This window comes from Oryctolagus cuniculus, chromosome 3 (assembly GCF_964237555.1).
Source record: "Oryctolagus cuniculus chromosome 3, mOryCun1.1, whole genome shotgun sequence".
NCBI classification, from domain to species: Eukaryota; Metazoa; Chordata; class Mammalia; order Lagomorpha; family Leporidae; genus Oryctolagus; species Oryctolagus cuniculus.
The window spans coordinates 37,446,729-37,458,794 of record NC_091434.1 but is presented as its reverse complement, the minus strand read 5'-3'; the positions used below and the strand labels follow the sequence as shown (position 1 = coordinate 37,458,794).

The 12,066-nt window shown below is 36.5% G+C and overlaps 1 protein-coding gene across 4 annotated transcripts in view; it reads left to right on the top strand.

Moving 5' to 3' along the window:
• Positions 1 to 11,680, top strand: part of BMPR2 (bone morphogenetic protein receptor type 2) — a 169,067-nt gene extending 157,387 nt beyond the window's left edge. For 2 of the 4 annotated variants that reach the window (XM_008258989.4, XM_070070370.1), the window contains 2 exons: positions 961 to 2,237; positions 3,822 to 11,680. In XM_008258989.4, coding sequence (XP_008257211.2) covers positions 961 to 2,237; positions 3,822 to 4,072 — 1,528 coding nt within the window. In that variant the 3' untranslated portion in view covers positions 4,073 to 11,680. The remainder of the gene's footprint in view (positions 1 to 960; positions 2,238 to 3,821) is intronic. The other 2 variants (XM_008258990.4, XM_070070371.1) reach the window with 1 other exon arrangement.
• The last annotated feature ends 386 nt before the right edge of the window (positions 11,681 to 12,066 follow it).

Below are 12,066 nucleotides of genomic sequence, written 5' to 3'. Positions count from 1 at the left end.
TCCGAATGTTTTATCTAAGTGTCACATTCTGTCATACTCAAGGCTTTAGGACTTCCATGGATATGGCTCAGACTATCCCAGAAAGATACATTGCTAGTCCATTCCTCTTAATGGAAGGACTTTGAAAGAATCTGAAATTCAAACTTTTTTACCATTTGGCCATTGATACTGAATTGGCAAGATACTCACTGAAAAGACATGAGGTATCTAGAATTAAGGGAATACAAGGCCGGCGCCGTGGCTCAATAGGCTAATCCTCCACCTTGCGGCGCCGGCACACCGGGTTCTAGTCCCGGTTGGGGCGCCGGATTCTGTCCCGGTTGCCCCTCTTCCAGGCCAGCTCTCTGCTATGGCCAGGGAGTGCAGTGGAGGATGGCCCAGGTGCTTGGGCCCTGCACCCCATGGGAGACCAGGAAAAGCACCTGGCTCCTGGCTCCTGCCATCGGATCAGCGCGGTGCGCCGGCTGCAGCGGCGGCCATTGGAGGGTGATCCAACGGCAAAGGAAGACCTTTCTCTCTCTCTCTCTCTCTGTCCACTCTGCCTGTCAAAAAAAAAAAAAAAAAAAAAAAAAAGGGAATACAAAAGAAATAAGTGCTATGGTTCCTCTGCTCACAAAATATAATATCTGGTTATATGAGTATATGGTTCATAAAGATGTATTTGGTGGAGTTATAAAACTATAGAGGAAATTATTGAATTAATCCTTGTAAAATAAAATAATGAACAGCTACAAAAAATCATCAAGATTCATGTAGATTTTTCAGTATGCTTAAGTCTTGTATAGCTAGCATTTATCAAGGTATTGACACTTGATTGTTTTTCATCTTAAGTAACCTCTAAAATAATATGAGTTAGGAATTAAATGAAAAGCAGCTTGAACTTTAAAATCAGAAGTACTAAACTTGGAGAAAATTTGTCATAATACACATTTTCAGTGTTATACTTTTTCTTTTTTTAAGCAACCTGTCACATAATAGGCGTATGCCAAAAATTGGCCCTTATCCAGATTACTCTTCTTCCTCATACATTGAAGACTCCATCCATCATACTGACAGCATTGTGAAGAACATTTCCTCTGAGCATTCCGTGTCCAGCACACCTTTGACTACAGGGGAAAAGAACCGGAACTCAATTAATTATGAACGGCAACAAGCACAAGCTCGAATCCCCAGCCCTGAAACGAGCGTCACCAGCCTGTCCACCAATACAACAACCACAAACACCACTGGTCTCACTCCTAGTACTGGCATGACTACTATATCTGAGGTGCCGTACCCAGATGAAACCAGTCTTCATGCTGCAAATGCTACACAGTCGATTGGGCCAACACCTGTGTGCTTACAGCTAACAGAAGAAGACTTGGCGACCAACAAGCTAGACCCAAAAGAAGTTGATAAGAACCTCAAAGAAAGCTCTGATGAGAATCTCATGGAACATTCTCTTAAACAGTTCAGTGGGCCAGACCCATTGAGCAGCACCAGTTCTAGCTTGCTTTACCCACTCATAAAGCTTGCAGTAGAAGTGACTGGACAGCAGGACTTCACACAGGCTGCAAATGGCCAAGCATGTTTAATTCCTGATGTTCCACCTACTCAGATTTATCCTCTTCCCAAACAACAGAACCTTCCTAAGAGACCTACTAGTTTGCCTTTGAACACCAAAAATTCAACAAAGGAGCCCCGGCTAAAATTTGGCAGCAAGCACAAATCAAACTTGAAACAAGTAGAAACTGGGGTTGCCAAAATGAACACAATCAATGCAGCAGAACCTCATGTGGTGACTGTTACCATGAATGGGGTGGCAGGTAGAAACCATGTTAACTCCCATGCTGCCACAACCCAGTACGCCAATGGGACAGTACCATCTGGCCAGACAGCCAACATAGGGGCACATAGGGCCCAAGAAATGCTGCAGAATCAATTTATCAGTGAGGACACCAGGCTGAATATTAATTCCAGTCCTGATGAGCATGAACCTTTACTGAGACGAGAGCAGCAGGCTGGCCGTGATGAAGGTGTTCTGGATCGTCTGGTGGACAGGAGGGAACGGCCACTAGAAGGTGGCCGAACTAATTCCAATAACAACAACAGCAATCCATGTTCAGAACAAGATGTTCTTACACAAAGTGTTCCAAGCACAGTAGCAGATCCTGGGCCATCAAAGCCCAGAAGAGCACAGAGGCCTAATTCTCTGGATCTTTCAGCCACAAATGTCCTGGATGGCAGCAGCATGCAGAGTAAGTAGAGGGTTCCTGTGTGTCTTAGAATCAGATTGTGTTTCAACTAGTGATTTTTTTTTGACAGGCAGAGTGGACAGTGAGAGAGAGAGACAGAGAGAAAGGTCTTCCTTTGCCGTTGGTTCACCCTCCGATGGCCGCTGTGGCCGGCACGCTGCGGCCAGCGCACCGCGCTGATCCGATGGCAGGAGCCAGGTACTTCTCCTGGTCTCCCATGGGGTGCAGGGCCCAAGGACTTGGGCCATCCTCCACTGCACTCCCTGGCCACAGCAGAGAGCTGGCCAGGAAGAGGGGCAACCGGGACAGAATCCGGCGCCCTGACCGGGACTAGAACCCAGTGTGCCAGCGCCGCGAGGCAGAGGATTAGCCTACAACTAGTGATTATTTACCTTTAGCATTTTTTAAAATAAAATAAACCATTTGGTTGGGTCTCAAAAGTAATTAGACTATTTTGAAGAAAAAATGCAATAGGAATTTTGTCATTGAAGAATTAACTCCGTATCTTGGTAATCAGATAATTAACACTTTAATTTGTGCATTATATGGCTGCTGCCTTATAATACAACTGTCACACTTGGTGTGAATAGTTGAGATTAAGTACTCACCAATTCAAGATTCCGAATAGTGTTAACGCCAGTGTAACTTTTCAGACAGTTTGTTGTGAATATTAACATATATTATTATATCTGCATTTAGAGTTTATCAAACTATAATAAATCTTAGAAATCCAGAGAAATTTCAGAAAAGTCTCTTTAAAGAAACTACAAGGTTGTCTCGGTTTCTTAGTGTCATCTTTCTCCAGAGTAACACATTGGGTTTCTCACATACCTGTAGCATTGTGCTGTGGGCCCCATAGCAACATAAACAAATAAACTGATGCTTGGTTTCTGGCCCTAAGTAAATTACAGCACAAGACAATTACGTCTACCAAAATCTATAACAGTCATCATTATATAAAATAGTTTCTGTTTTAGACTGACAGTACTCATGGGAGAAGAAGTTAGGTTTCATGGTTGTCAGGGACTACAAGATGGGCCCCTGTCCCATTGCTTGAGTGGCTTGTCTCGTGGAGCAGTGGATGTACCCCGATTGCCAGGCTTTGTTTCAGTGAAAGATCTCCTTTGATGTATGAGAAGAGGGAATAACTAGGAAATCTGTACTATAATATTTCTGATATCCTCCTAAAGAATATTGTTTGTCAGGTAACTTTCAAGTTTGATCCACTTTAGTACTAGGTAGAATAAAGTACATTTTACCGAGTTACAGTTTCTACCAAAACCAAAGTATTTGAGAATGTTGCTGAAAACTTTGAATTTTCTTCTCTGATCTTACTTTTTGGATTTTTTTCCCTCTATTTCCTCCTTTGCCTTGTGGAGTAATTCAATCAGTTTTAAGAGACCATTTGTCTTAAAAAGTGTCAAAAATAAATTGGTTAAGCTTTGCCAAGAACACATTGCCTGTCCTCATGACTTTGGAGAAATGTCCATCAACACCTTCTGCAGACACTGATTTGCTACAATCCTAACCCTTTACTTCTCACCAGTTCTTTATGTTTAGTTCATTTTTCTGTACTTTTGTTTTCAGTAGGTGAGTCAACACAAGATGGCAAATCAGGATCAGGTGAAAAGATCAAGAAACGTGTGAAAACTCCCTATTCTCTTAAGCGGTGGCGCCCCTCCACCTGGGTCATCTCCACTGAACCACTGGACTGTGAGGTCAACAGCTATGGCAACGATAGGGCAGTTCATTCCAAATCCAGCACCGCTGTTTACCTTGCAGAAGGAGGCACTGCCACAACCATGGTGTCTAAAGATATAGGAATGAACTGTCTGTGAAATGTTCTCAAGCCTACGGAGTAAAATTATTTTTTGCATCATTTAAACATGCAGAAGATATTTAAAAAAAAAAAAACTGCTTTATCCTCCCCGTCAGCACCCCTCCCAACCCTGCAACCAGGACTTGCTTTAAATAGATTTCAGCTATGCAGAAAAATTTAGCTTATGCTTCCATATTTTTTAATTTTGTTTTTTTTTTAAGTTTTGCACTTTTGTTTAGTCTTGCTAAAGTTATATTTGTCTGTTATGACCACAGAATTATATGTGTGTGTATCAAAAGTGGTCTCAAAATATTTTTTTAAGAAAAAAGCAAAAACAATGTATTGCTGATAATCAGTTTGGACCAGTGTCTAAAGGTCATTAAAACAGAAGCAAATTAAGACAGGTTTGACTGCAGTGGTGTCTGGTATCCATGTTTTATTTCTGGGCACAAGCTAGTTTATATATTGATATACTTTCCTGAACATATTATCTGTTGGACTTTCTTTTCTCTTGTGTTTTGTTTGAATGTGCAATAGTCTATAGGCCACAAATAAGCTTTCTTGTAAGCTCTCTTCCCAATGGGGCACACATTCTTTCATAATATGAGTACTTTTCTTCCCCAACTTCCATACTTTTGTAGGTCAATTCTGTGACAGTGAATTTTGCACAGGAGAAAGCTTATTTCTTGCTTTCTCTCTCCTTAACATGGAGAATGCAGAAATATAATCTCAAAGGGCTCTAAAGAAGCAACTACAAAAATTTAATTTGAAAATGCCATTTCTTTTTACCTTCTAAATTCTAAACATTTTCTTCCAGGCATTTTACTAAACATTTGGTTCTGGTTTTAGAAGTTTGTAAGAGAGCATAGAACAAAATACAGGAACTTAACTATTAGCCTTTTCCCATTTTATTTTATTTTTATTTGTATGTTCATATTCCATATTCATTTTTATCAGAAAACTTACAAAGCTAGACTTACAGAATTTTTAAATAGGTTGATGGTTAAGACAGTATGGTGTTACAGCTTTCATTCTCTGAATAGGCCATTTTTGACTCAAATAAAATTATATTTCCTGTTTATTATAATTTCAAAAATAGTTCATAGTATTGAACCTGCAGTATCTTTTATTATGTTCCCAAGCAAAGCCTGGTGACTTTATCTGAAGATGATTCCTCTTGCCATGACCTAACACACTGTGGAGAACTCATTCAGCTGGCATGCCAAATCCCCGTGAGAGTGAGGATTGCTGCCAAACCTACCTTTATGGAGCAGACTGAGACTCAACTTCTCTTTTCAAAACTGTGTGTTTCTTTGCTAATCTTGTTTTCATAATTCCTCCTTTGTGCCAGTTTTTCACATGACCTTTGATATGTGAAGAACATTTATTATTTATATTATGTTAGAGTATACTTTTTAGTGGTAACATGTCCTTGGAATCATTTTTTTTTAAAGCTTTGTTTGCTTCATTCATTACTAATCATCTTCTCTAGAACAACAACCTCAGCATGTTTTTTGTTTTTTCAACTAAAGCACTTTCTGTCAAATAAGGGACTATTTTTTTTTCCTAAACACTAAGCACAAATTATTTTCTGTCATCTCACTTGGTTTATTTTTTTCAGATTCTCAGAGTACTTACAGGATGTTTTCTAATTAAAGATTTCTGTGGGAGAAAAAATGAGTACTAATAAAACATATACTCCCAGATTGCTCATTTAGATTTTTATCTCCTGGTTAGTATTTTTTCACTCGTTTTCCTCTGTCTTTATCAGTTTACTAAATTTACCACTTAGCCTAAATTTCCCAGTTTGTTGTCCAAAAGGCCTTCCTTGTTTGCCATCTTATATGATATTAGAAGTTAGTTTGCTACAGCACTTATAGTTGTGCAGCTGGATTGCTGAACACGGTTCTCAGTTATTACAATTCAGATTGTGCTAATGTCCTGGATTTCCATCTTTTATGTTTGTTGACCCTTCTTTGATTCAGACCCTCAATATGTTTTTGCCACATAATGTTTGTTTGTTTGTTTGTTTGTTTTTTTGACAGGCAGAGTTAGACAGTGAGGAAGAGAGACAGAGAGAAAGGTCTTCCTTTTCCGTTGGTTCATCCCCCAAATGGCCGCTATGGCTGGTGCACCACGCCAATCCGAAGCCAGGAGCCAGGTGCTTCCTCCTGGTCTCCCATGCAGGTGCAGGGTTCAAGGACTTGGGCCATCCTCCGCTGCCTTCCTGGGCCACAGCAGAGAGCTGGACTGGAAGAGGAGCAACCGGGACAGAACTGGCACCCCAACCAGGACTAGAACCCGGTGTACTGGTGCTGAGGCGTAGAATTACCCTAGTGAGCCACGGCGCCAGCCAACCACATAATGTTTTTCATACAATTATTGTTCATTTATCTTGTGACAAATTATTTACATTGATAAAGAGTAAATTTTCACTTAGTTCTCTTGCTTTTAAATGTCTTTCAAGTGAATTTCAGGATATTCTTTTCAAGTATTTATAGGACAGCTTTGAAAAAAATAAATTGTTCCTTCTCATTTGAAGCATTGAGGTTCTAACTGATATTTTTCTGCCAGAAGCGTTGTCTTAGGTTCTGTTATACTTTGATTTGAGCCAGTTGATTGCAAGTTTTCCACCATTTTTAATTGTTTCATAATATAATGCTTTAAAAATTAATATACCAGTTTATAAGAACTGTATAGTTTCCTGTTTCATGCAAACATGTTTAAAACAAATACTTTACTTTCCCCAATTTTTAAAAGTAGACTCTCAAGGAAATGGGAAGGTAAAAAAAAGTACATAATTTTAATAAATTTTAAATTACATTACACATAAGACTTTTAAGCTCTATTATATTCAAGCAGGCAAAATCACTTTAAATGAATAAGTATTTCTTAAAGTGGATATCTAACTGCTATCACAAAACTACATATAGAAGAGCATTTGGGTGTTTTTGAATAAAAGGCTATTCAATTAAAAATACTAAAATTCATTTCCCTGGATAGTAATATAACCAAACTTAAAATAGGTAATCAAGGTTTAATATTAGTTCCCTTAACAAAATCCTAATTGTATACCAGAGTTAGATCATTGAAAGAAAATAATTTGAATTATGTTTTGACAAAAATTGTTGTTATTCTTAAAAACTTTTTCTAAATGCATAATAGGGGAAAAAACACTTTTATTAGTGTAGAACGCTATAGAAAGGTACATATTGAATGCTGGGGTATACACACACTATTTCTTTTAATCTACATATCAGTCATCTGAGAGTTACAGTTAATATTCCCACTTTATAAATGCCTAAGAGAAGCTGAGTCACTTGCCTAAGGGCTGCATCTGGTAATAGACAAACCTGGAATTTTAGCCTAAGATGTCCCCTTTCCACATTTTTTATCCACATCGCACTACCTACATGCTATCTGATAGGATATGTAGTGTACTAACATTTTTGTAAGAAATTCAATCATTATATTACCACAATGTGGTTTATATGTAAGCCAACCCAGATACCTTAAAGATTTTAGAAGTTAGGCAAACATAAGATGTGTAGACACATCTATGCTTATTGTTACTTGAGAGATAATTACTAAATCAAGATGAAATTTAGTCCTGTATCTACCATGTTGAACCTTAAACTCATTTCACTTTACTCCAATAACATTTTTATATTGCAAATCTGAAGGTAAAGTAAGTGTAAAGGGAGAAGTGAAGGTAGCTTTTGGAACAATAGAAACTTTTTCCTAATTTGATTCCATACTAGATTTAGAGGAATTAATTTAATATTGATTTCAGTCTCGTAATCCTTAACTGTCTTCAACATTCTTACTGTTAGTAACTTTAGAAAATTTACTAATCCAGAGAACTAATTGATTAAGATGTGAGAAGAATATAGGGATAATGTCCATTTTATAAAGCAGTTTAGTATAGCTTCCATGTAAGTATCCACTTGTTCCAAAAAATGTACATTGGTTCTGAAAGTGAAAATAGAGAGGGAGAAACACAATAAATGTTACAGTGGAAATTGTCATGAAATTTGGCAAGTGTTTTAAAAATACATTTTAATCTGGCCCCTAAGGTCAAATGCAATACTAATAGGCTGTGGTAAATCTCTCTCCCTTGAAAGTCATTGAATACTTCAATAAACTTTTTGTTTCCATGTTTTATACTTATGGACATGAATATTTCATTGTAGGCCATTAACTCTTAGAACTTGATATTACATTTTATTTCTATCAACATTTTATAAATTTATGTTGAACTTACTAGCAGTTATTTGCAAGTTATTATGTAACTATTCACAAATTGCTTTATATAATAGTGTTCCTTACCAGCTTACTCCTTAAAGTTAGAATCTGTACACACATGTTAGTTGATAATCTAGACCAGTCATTCTAGAGATTGTGCAACATTTCCACTACACTCTAGGTGTCTCTTTCAGAATGGGATATTTCTAACTATTCATACAGTTTACTGTCAGTTTACTCTTCAACAAAGTTACATTTTAACTATGCAAATTTTACTCAAAACTACCTTTCGTTATTGATTAAGTAAATCTGGCAAATGATTGTTTGAGCTAGTTACACAAAAGTTATTATCAAAAGAAGTTTTTTTTTACAAGTTTCAAGATTAAAAAAGAAAAGAAATTACAGGGTACTCTAATGCACCTACCCATTACTTTTCTTAAATCACCTCATGGTTTATGTCTTAACCTGTGCTTTCCTCATTTATGTGACTTGCAATCTTCTATATCAGGAAAATTTTCATATTTATTCTCCCTCCTCCCTGTTTCATTTTAAGTCTATTTATCTTATCCAGTAGGGAAAAATAACAGTTGGTCATTGTCCCTGTCATTCTTCAGGGTCCTTCAGGCTTCTCAGTTAACATCTAAGCCTCAGTTCTGCAGAGAAAATCACTTTAATCCTTTCCATTTTTTTTTCTCCCCAGTCCTATTTTAATGACTTTATTTATATTTAAGAACACATAAAATTATATTTTATGTTATATACATATTCATTTTTCCAGTTAAGTAATAGTTCAATAGTTTGATAGAATTGAGAGTTAAAATGTTATCATTTGACCTTGGATTCAACTATCAAACTACCAGCAAGCAGCACTTAATTTTTGTATACCTAACATTTTCTATTAAATTGTGGAATTTTCTGATTTCATTAGTTATCGCTAAAAAGCCATGCACACAGAATTGTACGTCATTTACCATTAGACATTTTTAACCTATATTGCAGCAGCTTAGTGTTATGATGGAGCCACCATGTTTTACATATTTCTTTGTATCACTAAATGCAAGATTAACTATCAAGAGCAAACTGTATAGTAAATACTATATGAACATTTTTTTGTAGACCACTTTTGAAATACTTAATGTTTGCAACATAGCCTGGACTACAACAACTTCAATTTAAGTTTTCAGTGACTGTTTTAAGTGTGTGCATAAAGAAAAATTAGAAGTTTATCTCATGGCAGATGCATTTGAAAGTAAATATGTCGGAAGATTTATGCTGTATATTAAAATTATGCCCCAAATAAATCTATCATATTTAAAAAATTCCAATTCTGTTATTACTATGACGTTTGTAGTGTTACTGTTAAACATTGTGAACATTTACACATTCTTTTTGTTTTGTTTTGTTTTTTTGACAGGCAGCGTTAGACAGTGAGTGAGAGAGAGAGAGAGACAGAGAGAAAGGTCCTCCTTTTCCATTGGTTCACCCCCCAAATGGCTGCCACGGCCAGTGTGCTGCGCCAATCCAAAGCCAGGAGCCAGGTGCCCCCTCATAGTCTCCCAGGTGGGTGCAGAGCCCAAACACTTGGGCCACCCTCCATTGCCCTCCAGGGCCACAGCAGAGAGCTGGACTGGAAGAGGAGCAACTGGGACAGAACCGGCACCCCAACCGGGTCTAGAACCCTGGGTGCCGGCGCCTCAGGTGGAGGATTAGCCAAGTGAGCCGCAGTGCCAGCCTACACATTCATTTTTAAAATGTAATTTGAAACCCAAATTAAAATCTTAGAACTAAATCACGTCAGTAGTGCATCCAGTTTATGATATTTTAAAGCAAACTACTGAGTTGAAAACTGCAAATTGATTTTTTCTCCCAGTTTTGAAAGACATCATAGGATTTTTTTCCATTTTATTTATACTTTTGGATTTCAGAAACATCTTAATGTTTTACATTAAATCCATAGACATATATTACTTAAAACCTCAGGGCCCCTTTCATCTCTGTGCAGTGAGAGTTCAGTTGATAACAAACAAGCAGTTCGATCCAGTTGAATATTTAAAGTGTTGGTCGCACAGTTCATTTAGTGCTTCATCTTACTATTTACTTAATTGACACAGACATAATCTCAGATTTCGTTAATCATAAAAACTTGCCCAGTTCTGTGCTTACTAAATCGAAGGAATGACTCAACTAATCAGTTACATGTTGCAGCAGATTTAGGCCTTAAAGCACTGACTTAAAACCATTTTGGTTAAATGACTATACATGATGGGACAAATCATTTCATTTTGTTTTTTAGTAAGAGAACTTAAACTAGTTCCTCTGAGATAAAATTTTTTCAAGAGGTCATTTATAAAACTTTTTTCTTAAAGTGAATTAGTAAGTTTATAGCTTCAGAAATGGCTTAGGTGGTTTTGAGAAGGTCATTTATGGTAAGGTAAGCCAAACAGTTTTTCTAAACTGGTATGCAGTATACTTAACATCCTAGCAGTGAAGATATTATTTGTAACCAGTCTGTCTCCGGCTCTCCACCAATCCTCTTAATTATATAAAAGAAACATTTTTAAAGAAGTTTATCAGTAAAAAACTAAATTACTAAGAGATGCAAGTCAAAGATAGGTCCCAGTTTAACATTGAAGTGCTTGAGTTTTGTGACTTCTTTTTCTGGTCACATTTATTTATTTAAATAATTTTTTGTATGCCTTTGTTGTTTTGTTTCTATAGAGAGTATATTGTATACGTGTTTGTATAAGCTGGAATCATCCGTAGCTTTCTGTTGATAATTTTTCAAATGAAGATACATGGATAATTGTAAAATACACTAACCTTTAGGGTGTTGTAGTAGCTGAAACATGGAATTATGTAGCTGCTTTGCTTTTTCTGAATGGACAGGAGAAACAAGCTACAGAGTATTCATTTCTGAGGATGCTTTTCTGAAGAAAGAAAGGCTGAAAAATATTGGCACTTCCTCAGAACCCTCTTTCTTGTTAACGGGTATCTTTTGTTGGTGTGTTTTGCTCTTACATTTCAGATAGATATCATATATGAATTTATGAAAAATTACTTTCAGTTATTTTGCTTTTGTATAATCCATCTGAGACCTTGCTATGCTGTATAAGTTGTGTTTGATGGATCAGTGAGTATGAAATAAATCACTTTTCTTTTGTATTATCTATGGATGCCACTATGAAAGCTGACATTAAGCCACTAAAGAGTTTTCTATGAATAAGTGTAAGTAAATGCTTTGATATATATAAACCTAAATAAAAAGATTGTATTGATACAGAGACATTGGAGGAGATTTTAAGACAGTTCTTTAGGTTTAAAAAAGGCTTGCTGTAAAATGGTGCATTATTCCATTTATTAAAGATCATATTAATGACAACAATTAATTGTATTTTTTTACTTTATGAGATAACCAGAAATTGAGTGCTAGTAGAATATTTTAAATATTTTGCTCTACAATGATAAATGTTCTATCCAATGACTTTCATAACTCAGTATAATACATAAAAAAAAATCAACTAAGTTAGAATAATGCTGGCTACTTCTGACCCTGCTATATACCAGGCCTTGCGTTGGTTATTTTACATGCATTGTTGATAATCCTCACATTGTTGTGAGAAACACAAAACATGTACACAAATGTAATATAATAAACAATACAAAATATGAATTGATATCCCCCTTTTAAAACTACGGAAACTGATAGTCAGGAAAATTAAATACTTTGCCTGAATTCCTAGAAGTGGTAAGTGATGAGATTCTAACACA